General features: G+C 41.6%; 1 protein-coding gene across 1 annotated transcript in view; it reads left to right on the forward strand.

The window, feature by feature from the left end:
- LOC101631625 (hepatocyte nuclear factor 4-gamma-like) overlaps positions 1-2,551 on the forward strand; it is a 20,557-nt gene extending 18,006 nt beyond the window's left edge. The window contains exons 4-5 of the mRNA XM_004694425.2: positions 773-879; positions 2,402-2,551. Coding sequence (XP_004694482.2) covers positions 773-879; positions 2,402-2,551 — 257 coding nt within the window. The remainder of the gene's footprint in view (positions 1-772; positions 880-2,401) is intronic.
- Positions 2,552-11,758: the final 9,207 nt, after the last annotated feature.

Consider the following 11,758-nt stretch of genomic DNA (forward strand, 5'->3'; position numbering starts at 1 on the left):
ACTATGGTGGTGGCACAGGGGTGATTTGGTGATGGGAAACCCGTGGGGATTACAATTGAGATGAAAAAAAAATGTGAAAATGATGTAAAAATAAACTTTTTAATAAAAAAATAATAAAAAAACAAAAAAAACATGTAAATCTAGCTCTATGAAAGGCTTTTTTGACTTTTCAAAATGGTGATATTAAATGCTCCCCCTTCTTAGGAGGAAACCCCCACCTTTTGCTTTATGAATGTTTGTAATCTCTCCCAAGGTTAGTGCTTCGTAAGAGATCATAGATTGCAATCTTAAAATCACCTTAACTAAAATAAATTGCCTTTCCACTTTAGCTAGTGGTTTATAAGGAAAAGAAAATGGAAGTTTCAAAATCTATGACTCATATCTCCTGACAGTGAATACACTCTTAACTTTGACCTGGTCAATCTCACAGGTGATATTCTTCCTTTAGTCATCTTAGGGTTTTAGTAACTTGGAAAGAATAGAAAACCATCCTATTAAAAATCAGTGTGACACAACTGGCTGACCCAATGCATGCCATCATGAAGTCCCAAAAGGCAATATTTTATGAACTCTAGTGACAAACCAATCCCTTTTTACTTTTAGAAATGATACAGAATAAAATATATTTTCAGTCATATTTCCTTTCCTTACCCCCTAAGTTATTTCAGAAAAAAAAAATCTTTATACCTACTGTTTTTAACTTCAAATTATATGTCCTGACACATATTAAGGAGAACTGACCAATAAATAATGTGATATTTTTCTGTCCAAGCTGTGCAAAACGAACGTGACAGAATAAGCACCAGAAGGAACACATTTGATGGCAGCAACATCCCCTCCATCAACACACTGACACAAGCTGAATTTCGGTCTTGTCAGGCAACTGCAACACATCAAGGCCCAACATTACTTGATAGAATTGAATGTCTCTTTAGTCATCATATTAAAATGATCAAGTCTCATTCAAATGGACTTACTAGTAAGCTAAAAGACATCTACAGAAATTTATATCTACAGAGTTTTACATTGAAAGTATTTGTTGGACTCGGCTTAATTTTGACTTTTTTGGCAAGATCCTTTTTTTTTAATGAAAAATGTGTACTATTTTAAGATTTTTCTAAATAATTTCAAATAATTGGTTGAAGTACTTAATGTAGTACAATGCTATGTAAAGGAGTGGGGAGGAAGAAGTTTCTGATTTATCAAATCTGTAAAATTAGTTTCCACAACTTTTGAGTAGTTAAGAGTGATCAGAACTCCTGCCTTGAAAAATATTTCTCAGCTTAAAGAAACACTTTGGTGCCTCCTTTGAATGCAGGGATTTAAGGAAAGTGCCCAAATTCAGAAAACTTGGGAGAATGAGAATTGTAATTTTAAGTTTTGGGAATAAGAATCATTGATAAAATTTTGGTCATTAGTTATATAGATTAAAAGTTAATGATAGGAAGTAGAGAGACTCTGAAAAACTTTCAGCATTGCTCCTATTAGAAATGTTAATAATGGTTCTCTATTATAAAACATACTGTGAAATAGCTAACTATTTAATCAAACCCTAGCATGAGTCAGTGTAACTACTTTCGATTTTGATAACACAAGGTTAATATGATGAGGTTAACCTCACCATTATCATCATCATTACTTTAAGATTACTTGATGGTCTATAAAGCATTTATAGAATGCCTTAAAAAGAAGCTGTGAGGAAATATGCATCCACTATATTAAGAAAGATATATACACACGCAGGTTCAAAAAACGTTTGTAAGCACTATTTAGACATTTTTTTTTCTTTTCAGCAGGAAGGAATTTTTAACACGGCTGACAGTTTAAATTGTTCTATAGTTTTTAAAAGTTATCATTGTATATTTTCTTCAATGGTACTGAAACAAAATTTGTTTCTTAGTGTTATTTTAATGGACTTTTATTTAACACAGCAGCATAAGTAGTTCTGGCTTGTACATTGGTAAATGGCTTTGTACATTTGTACATTGGTAAATGGCTTTCACTGAAAACTTTTTCTTCATAAACTTGGACAAATTATATGTGGGCTAAATGGAAATATCACTTTTTAAATTAAAAAAAAATCAAAATGTTTCATGTGGCTACATGTCTCTTTCATTGTACAATCATTTTGAAGCTGAAAACCCTGTTAATTTCCTGTGCAAACACATAAGATATGCCCCCAGAGCATAGTGCTATCCTAAGAATGCTTTTAATTTAACATGTACCAGGAGCAATTTTATTTCTCAATTTAAAAAGAAAATATTACAGTGATCAAGATACCATGATGATAACAGTAAAAACTTATATGACATTTACTTATTGGAGTCAAGGAAATAAACAGGAATACTAGTCCTGTGTTCCTTTAAATGGTAAATTAACATGGTGCTCTTCTTAATGCTAGATCTCTGCCTCAAGCCCTGGTTCAAGCACTGATATAAATGTTAACAAAATTGCAAGTATTGGTGATGTTTGTGAATCTATGAAACAGCAACTCTTAGTCTTGTTGGAATGGGTGAAGATGGCGGCCAGGGAAGCTGTGGCCCGGGAATGACCTGAGGGTTCTTCGTGGAGACGGACCTGCAGCACAGTTGGCTTGCTGAGATGGAGCCCTGCATGGGTGCAGGCGGTGGCCTGCCTCCGCAGAGGGAGGCCACCAGAGTGGAGAAGCCCCGGCCTGGAGTGCGGGCTGCCATGCACAGGAAGCCTGCTCGCCCAGGAGCCCCTGAAAACTCACAGGTGGGCAATAGACTGCTGACCCGTGCTCATGTAGAGACAGCACCGATATCGTCCCGTGACCTGTGGAGAGTCACAGGCCTCTGTGGGGTGGCCCGCTTGCTGTCGCTCTTGGACAAGTAAGTGGACTGCTGAAGGGAGCTTGCTGGCTGGCAACATTTTGCCCAAGGGCCCCATCTCTACATCTGAAGACTCAGGTGTGTGCCTTTCGCGTTGCCTCCCGCAGCCTGCCTCCGAGGGTAGCCTGACAACAGCTTGGCCTTTCGGCCGAGGCTTAAGGCACTACGGGTTTGGATTTCCTCAACTGGGAGGATGGTATTTTCTGTCCTTTCTGAGCCCACCTCTTTGCATGAGTGAGGTTTACAGCTAGTGGGGTCCCACGTGAGGTGTTCTAAAGCTTCCCTCCAGCACGCTGCAGCCGGGAGCATGTGAGACCCGCGGCTCCAGCCGGGCCCCGGGCCCCCGAGGCCAAGGCGCAATTCTTGTGCAAGGCCTGGCTCGGCTCACGCGAGATGGCGCGTGAACTGGGACCCTGTGTTCAGGCAATGATGTTGGGGTTTTCACGTGGAGGCGGACCTGCAGCACAGGTGTCTGGTGTTGGGCTAATCAGGCCAAGCCAGCTGCCCTGATCTTGCCGAATCTCGCATCAACTCGCGGGGCAGGGGACAGCTGGGCCTGTCAGGGCTCCGGAGCAGGTGTGGACCAAAGGCTCCCGTAACCTGCCACGACATTCCAGGCGGCAGGTCAAGGTGATCCCTCAGAAGCCTGAGGAGGGGATAGGCACGCCCTGCGCCTAGTGAGACCCAAGCACTGGTGTGATGGAGAGTCCAGGCCGTGGCCATCCCCCCGTGGTGGCTGCCCTCCCGAGCTGAATTTCCTGCCCGAGAGCCAGTCCGCCTGAAAATCTCATGGAAGGCTGGCTCAGCTCTCACGATATCTCCCTCCTCAAGTACCCCGGCGCAGCCCAAAATGGCGGAGGGGGAAGCTGTGGCCCGGAAACGGCCTGAGGGTTCGGCGTGGAGGCGCACCTGCAGCACAGGTGGCTGGCATCAGGCTAATCATGCCCAACCAGCTGCCCTGATCTCGGGGAATCTCGCGGCATCTTGCAGTGCTGGGGAGAGCTGGGCTCGGCAGGTCTGTCCTTTGGGACCACAGCCCTAGAGCAGTCCCTCTGCTGGGTGGCTCCCTCCCATTATCCGCCCATGTCTTGCGAGGTCTGTGCGTGGACAGGAGCTTACGTCTGGCTAAGATGCGTGCATGTGGGGTTGCAGTTATGGTATGGCAATGCTGCCCGGGGCCTGGGGCTTCGGTCATGGAGGAAGCCGCGGGGTGAGCTGCCTGGCCATTGGGGTCGGCACGTGGGTGGATCTTCGGCAAAGGTGCCTGCGGAGGTGGGAGCAGCAAAGCATCACGTGGAGCCTCTTCGGTAAGGCCGGAAGGCTTTGTTGGGTGCCACAGCGACTTTGCCACGCTTTCTGTGGTGCCACAGCAACCTGCCAGTGACCACGGATGCACTTGCAGAGGGGCTACAGGTCCGGAAAAGGCGCAACATGCCAGGATGGGTAAGCATGGGCTCCAACAACCCAGCTTTGGGCTACAGTCATGCGAGGGACACCAATACCTCCTTGAACATTGGCCCGGGGATCATCCTCCCCAGCATCTGCGGTCAGCGCACATGCCATGGAGTGAATGCCAAGGCTCTGATAGGTGAAGTTCACCCTTCACCCTTCTCTTTGAGGAGCAGGTCTCTGAGGGAAAAGGCTGCAGGAGTCGAGGACTCATGTGCAGGACTGAGCAAGCAGCCAGACCTGCCCCCAAGGGAAAGGTTTGCAGAGAGGGATCCCTGCATGGGTGCAGGTGGGCGGCCTGCCTTCCAGAGCAGCCTGTACAGAGGGAGGCCAGCAGCGCGGAGAAGCCCTGGCCAGGAGTGAGCCGGGCCACCGTGCACAGGGAGCCTGGTCGGCCAGGATCCCCTGAAAACTCACAGGTGGGCAATAGACTGCTGACACATGCCCATGCAGAGACATCCCCGATATCGTCCCATCCTCTGTGGAGTGTCTCAGGCCTCTAGGGAGTGGTCCACTGCCTGCCACTCTTGGACAAGTAAGTGGATTGCTGAAGGCTGCTTGCTGGTTGGCAACATTTTGCCCAAGGGGCCCATCTCGGCATCTGGAGCCTCAGGTGTCTGCCTTTGCCATTGCCTCCCGCTGCCTGCCTCAGAGGGCAGCCTGACAAGTGCTTGGCCCTTCTGCCGAGGCTTAAGGCACTACGGGTTTGTATTTCCTCAACTGGGTGGATGGTATTTTCTCTTCTTTCTGTGCCCACCTCTTTGCATGAGTGATGTTTACAGTTGGTGGGGTGCCAAGTGAGGTTTTGTAAAGCTTCCCTCCAGCAAGCCGCAGCCCGGAACACGGGAGACCTGCGGCTCCAGCCAGCCCCAGGCACCTGAGACCAGGGCGCAATTCTTGCGCAAGGCCTTGCTCGGCTCTCGCAAGATGGCGCGTGAACTGGGACCCTGTGTCCAGGCAATGGCCTAGGGGTTCTCGCGTGGTGGCGGACCTGGAGCACAGGTGTCTGGCGCCTGGCTTATCTGGCCAAGCCAGCTGTCCCAATCTCGCCGAATCTCGCATCAACTCGTGGGACCAGGGACAGCTGGGCCTGTCAGGGCTCCGGAGCAGGTGTGGCCCGAGGGCTCCTGTGACCTACCACGACTTTCCAGGTGGTGGCCAAGATGATCCCTTGGAAGCCTGAAGCGGGGATGGGCACACCCTGCGCCTAGTGAGATCCAAGGACTGGTGTTATGGAGAGCCAGGTGGTGGCCGTCCCCTCTCCCCGTTGTAGCCGCCCTCCCTAGCTGAAGGTCCTGCCCGAGAGCCAGACCGCCCGAAAATCTCGTGGAACGCTAGGTCAGCTCTCGGGATATCTCGCCCCTCAAAAGGTAAAATTTCATTATGTAGACTTCAAGTTTTTTTGTGTGTTGTTTTGTTTTGTTTTTTGGTTTCAATAAACAACCCATAGTCTTTCTAACTAAAATGATGAATGCTGTTCTGATTCTAAGTGACAGGTGTTATATATAAAAGATTTCTTTCCTTCATTCTTATCAAAAGTTTTTGTATTTCCAATGATAGGGCAATATTATGTGGGTGGAAACTTCTCAGAAGTATAGAGACCTTATCAGTATTTACTTAAATTCTGTTACATTCAGAGCCATAAAAGCAACTACACTCATAAATTTGTAGCCAGCCAAGTATATTACTTCTTTCCCAAAGAGGCTAGATAATAAAGGAGTAGAGTGAATGAGCTCAAATCATGAAGTGGTTTCAATGTTGGAGCAGTTTTCCGCCATCATATTTCAACTTGTAGCGAATATGTTATAAAGAATCACTAGCAGGCTAACTTTGGGGACTTTGAAGCAAAAACCAAGCTTAACATTTTTCTTTTTAAAGATTCATTTATTTGTGCATATAGAACTGGGGTACAGGCCAAGGACTCAGGGACGGCGAGAGGCTTCACCAGACATAGAGTAGGGAGCAGAACAGGCAGATCAACGAAGTACACTGTGGAGGGGAGCTACTGGTGGGTCAGGAGAGGTCTTCCATGCCATGTGGTCACCTCTGGGGCAGGCGGGAATCGAACTCAACGGAAGTGTCTTTAGCTTCTCAGTGCTGTGCTTTAACCCGCTGCACCACCAGGGAGGGCCAGGCTTAGCAATTTTTATGTTATAAATTTCACTTTGCTTTTCTTCTACAATTAATACCTAATATCTACCTGACTTCTTCATGTAGATTAATTGTTAGACCTTCTTGAACATACATTTTTATAATTTACACTTTCTGATAAGAAGGATCTAGAAGTAAGGAATCTTGTCTATAATCAAATTGCAAAGATAAAGCCAGAACTTATGATTTTGAAATATTCTGTATTAGCTCTTTATTTCTGCTATAAGAAATTACCACACATTGAGTGGTTTAAAATAACATAGATTTAGGTCATAAGTCCAAAAAGGCCTCCCTTTGGGCTACATTCAAGAGATGAATAAACCTGCATTCCTCTGGAGATTCTAGGGAGAATCTCTTTCCTTGCCTTTTCCATCTGCTGGTGACTTCCTCTGTTTTGTAATACATAATGCCTTCCTTCTTGCCTCTCTGAAGCCAAGAATCACATCACTGTGACCTCTGTTTCTGCTATCACTTTTCCTTTTCTCACTCCATACTCTATCTTTTAAGGGCCCTTATAAGTATATTAGGCCCTAATGATCCTGCATAATGTCCCTCTTTTAAGATCCTTCAATTAATCACATCTGCAAATTTTTGTTTAGTCCAACGAGGAAACATATTTATAGCTTCCAAGTACTAGGGCATCTTTGGAAGACCGAAAGCTTTTTGTTTAGCTTTTTAAAAAGCTAAAAACATCAGGACCCTCCATGTTAGCACAGTGGGTTAAAGCGCAGCACTAAGAAACAAAAGCCACTTTAGCATAAGTTCGATTCCTGCCGACCTCGGAGGTGATCCACGTGTTGCGACAGACGTCTCCTAACCCGGCCGCTGCTCCCCTCAGCAGCGTACTTCATCCATTTGCCTGTTCTGCTCACTGCTCTGTGTGTGGTGAGTCCTCTCACCATCCCTGCACCTCTGGCCAGTACCCCGGTTCTGTATGCATAAATAAATAAATCTTTAAAAAAATAAAGCTAAAGAACATCTAGTAAATATATTGCAGTTGGATATACATTTTTAGATTATAATTTTGATGTTATACTTTATTAGACCAAATTATAATCAGTAAGATTAATGATCACTAAAATTTATTATATAATGGAAGCAACTTGGAATCCATAAAAATTTTTGCTTCATCGATTGATGACCATATAACCTCAGATAAATCCCCTAACACCATTTCTGTAGAATAGATAATTATGGTGGTGAATTATATCAGATGTTAATCCTTAGATGAAATGGAGACATATTAAATACTTAGCTGATAGATGTTTATCCAATGCTGTTCCTCTTTCCTTATTGTTAAAAAATAATAAAGAGAAAAACAGATAAAGTTGTATAAGTTTCTCTCGAATGCTTCAAGTACTATCTGACAATAAAGCTATAATAATTTATTTCTAAATAGGCGAAACATTTTTAGGTATTATTTTTATTGAACAAATAATTTTCTACTAAACAATATCCTTTCACCTCTGGTGTTCTGGTATTTGTTTTTCCCATTATGTTAAATTTGGAGGTTTGAATTAATTCACTTGCTTAATAATAGCTTTTTCCTTATTCGGCTTTGAGAAGTTTTTTTTTTTAGATGAAATTTACTTCATTGCTTGTACTATTATAATTATGCAGCTAGTAGTTTTATAGGAAATGAATTCTGGGTCCATCCCAATTTTATTTTTTAGAGTGCTATAGTAACAATTACCATCTTTCCTTCATCATTTCCCCACTCTGTGTTTTCTCAAAGAAGATTTCTATTGGTATTTCATTCTTATTCTTTGGAATGTAAATCTCTAGTTCCTGATAACAGGCTTGTCAACTTCAAAAGAATGTTCTTGATTACTGATACGAACATTAAGAATTAATCCCACTTGCACACCTTACCTTTTTCTGCCCTGCCATTTGACACTTACACTTTGTTTTGTTCTTCTCCTGATTAATGCTATAACTTAAAAATAATGAAGTTTTAAAACTCTAGTTTTTTCAACAGATATGTTTCACATTTTTTTTCCATTTATGGATCCCCCCAATTTTTTAATGCTTTAGTTTTTTTTCTGTACATTTTTCCATCTCAGTTGTAATCCCCTAGCCCTCCCATTACCAATAATATACCTGTGTGCCATCACCACAACCCAGTCCATCATTTTCTAAGAGAGGCTAGTAGTATGCCCAGACATTTCTTCAACTTCACCATCCTGTGGCTTACTTTTGGTCAGCTGAACTTTTACTTTTATATTGTCAAGTGTATTTATTTTCACAACTAAATATTACTCTTTTTTTTTTAAGATTTATTTATTTGTGCATACAGAACTAGGGTACAGGCCAGAGGCTCAGGGGCGGCGAGAGGCTTCACCAGAGACAGAGTGGTGAACAGAACAGGCAATCGACGAAGTACACTGCTGAGTACAGTGTTATGCTTTAACCCGCTGCACCACCAGGGATGACCATTACTCTTTTTTTTTTTAAAGATTTATTTATTTAGACATATAGAACTGGGGTATAGGCCAGAGGTACAAGGGCAGTGAGAGGATTCACCGGAGACAGAATGGGGACCAGAGCAGGTAGCTCAACCAAGTACACTGCTGAGGGGAGCAGCAGTCGAGTCAGGAGATTCCTGCTCTGCAATGTGGATCACCTCCCAGGCTGGGGATCGAACTTACACTGAAATGACTGCGGCCATCTTGCAGTGCTGCATCCTAACCCGTTGGGCTCTCAGGGAGGAGCCCACCAAATCTTATTTTTAAAAATATGTTGACTCTCACCATTGGAAACATGGAGACAATGCTGGCACTCCACAAATAATGCCCAGAGCTGTGCCACATAATTTATTATATCCACGGACATGGGTCCACTTGAGCAAATGTAGGATATGTGTTGGATAAACACACCATGTATTCTTTTAACTTATTATTAACTAAGTTGCTTGAAATCACTTCAACTTTGTAATTGCTTCATACCTGAATTCTGATTTTTTCAGTTTATTTTTCCTGAAACACATTAGAAGTACCTTATCTTCAAGTGAAGACTTTATTTTCTCTTCAAAGTCTTATGGTCTCTAAGATTTTTCCTCTCGTAATTTTCCTTCTGGCACTCTACATACTTTTGAAAACCTCAAATAATATGAATGTAGCCCCTTTTTTTTCATTCTTTGCCCTGGGATCTTTCTGAACCTGTTCAGTTTTGAAACGTATATCCTGCTTTGAGATATTTTTCTGACTTTTTCTTGGATATCAGCACCTCATTTCTTTGTTTTTTTTTATTTCCTCATTCCTATTTCTATTAGCTGGACCTTTAGTGTTAATATACTGCTTCTTGTCCCTTATATTACATTTTCATTTTCTTTCTCCTTTTTGACATAAGATATATTTATCACTTACTTTCATGCCTCTATTGCTTTAAGTTTTTTTTAATATGTGAAATGTATTAACTCTTCCTGATTCTATAATTATTTCTCTTTACTCATTTATTTATTTTAGTTTTTAAAAGATATAAATATGCATTCATGAATAAAAACACAACAGTTTAGTTTGTCTTAAAGATTGTCTTGACTATTTTTATTCTTTGAATAGTAAATTACATTTTAGACTAATAAATCAATATTAAGTAAAAAATATGCTTGGATTTCCTTTGGAAATCCTATAACTTTATAGATTTTGAAGAGTTAAGAACTCTTGAACTTATTGAGTCATTTAATTCATGAAACTTACATACCCTTTATTTGATGGTATCACCTTCAATCTTGCAGTTTTTTGCTTGGGATATTATGCATGCATCACACATATTTATATATCACTGAACAAGTGGATTGTGATTTCATAGAAAATGGAGTCTTACAGGGAAAATATTCTGCTTTATTTACTCTGAAATAGAGGAACTTTTATATTAGTTATTGCTAAAATAAAGCAAGAAAAATTTCAGTGCATTACTGATGCTTTATTTATCTTTATTTTGTCAAAGCTATAAAAATGCTGGTGTTGGCTAGACTATGTTACAAAAGACTATACAGAAGCATAAGGCTTAATCGGTTTCAAGTATGTGGCCCAGAGTAAAGAAGAAAAATATAGGTTGACATATTCTTCTTGTTCTAATTTTTTGTGACATCATAATTCAATGAGGAAGCAAGCCAAATATTGCAAGTGATTAAAGTTTCTGTTATGTCATGTCCTCTAATATTCTCTTAGTCAAAGCAATGTTATGGCCAAACCCAACATCATGGAATAGGGAAGTATATTCCACCCACAGTGGAAAGCACAGAAAAATAACATACTAAAGGGTGTGGATGTTTACATTTAGTACAAAAAACTGAGTGATTGGGATGGCAATCCTATTTGTTTCAGAAGGTAATTACATACATATCTGTTAGCATTCTTTTTTTTAAAGATTTATTTATTTATTCATATGGAACTGGGGTACAGGCCAGAGGTGCGGAGGGTGAGAGGATTAACCAGGGACAGAATAGGGAGCAGAACAGGCACATCGAGGGAGTACACTGCTGGGAGGAGCGGCGGGCGGGTCAGGAGAGCTCTGCCACGCCATGTGGATCTCCTCCGGGGCAGGTGGGGATCGAACTCATGCGGAAGCTGCTTTAGCTTCTCAGTGCTGTGCTTTAACCCACTGCGCCACCAGGGAGGACCCTGTTAACATTCTTAATGTACACTATTATTATTTTTTGTTGTTGTTTGCAATTGTCAGAAACTTCCTTGTGATGTAAGATTTGCTTATAAGATTTTTAAAAATTTATTCATTTAATTTTTAGGGTATATCATTTTATACCTTACTGTAGCAGTTGCAAATATCAGAGAGAAAAGGCTTCAATCTCTCTTGTGACTATCAACCTGTGTTTCAAGTTGTCTAAGAATTCCTCAAGTACCTTATACTCAGTGTATACCAGACATTTCATTAATGTTTTGTTGATCCTAATCCTGTTACTCCTTCATATTCTACCATCAGATCTCTGTAGATTATCCTGAAATTTTTTTTTCTTTCTCATCCTATAGCTCATTAGTGAACAGATTCTATCATTTATGACTCAATTTACATTTCAAAATCTCACAGAATTTTTAATCTGTTAGTGTTTTTCATCATTAGCCAAGAGTTTTGGTTCACATGTATTGGATCCAGAAATTCTTTCAAAATAAGACATCTAAGGTTGCCCTATATTTCGAAGTCTCAAATGCCTAGTAGTCCGTTTCCCCAGTGACTGTAGAATAAAATCTAAATGTCACTAGATAGTTTGGTGTCTACAGGTTTATAGTTTGGTTCCAGTATTTTCTTTCTTGGAGAGCTTCCAAATTCCATCTCCTCTCCCAATCATCACA

This window comes from Condylura cristata, unplaced genomic scaffold, assembly GCF_000260355.1.
Source record: "Condylura cristata isolate star-nosed mole 26May11 unplaced genomic scaffold, ConCri1.0 scaffold00043, whole genome shotgun sequence".
NCBI lineage: Eukaryota > Metazoa > Chordata > Mammalia > Eulipotyphla > Talpidae > Condylura > Condylura cristata.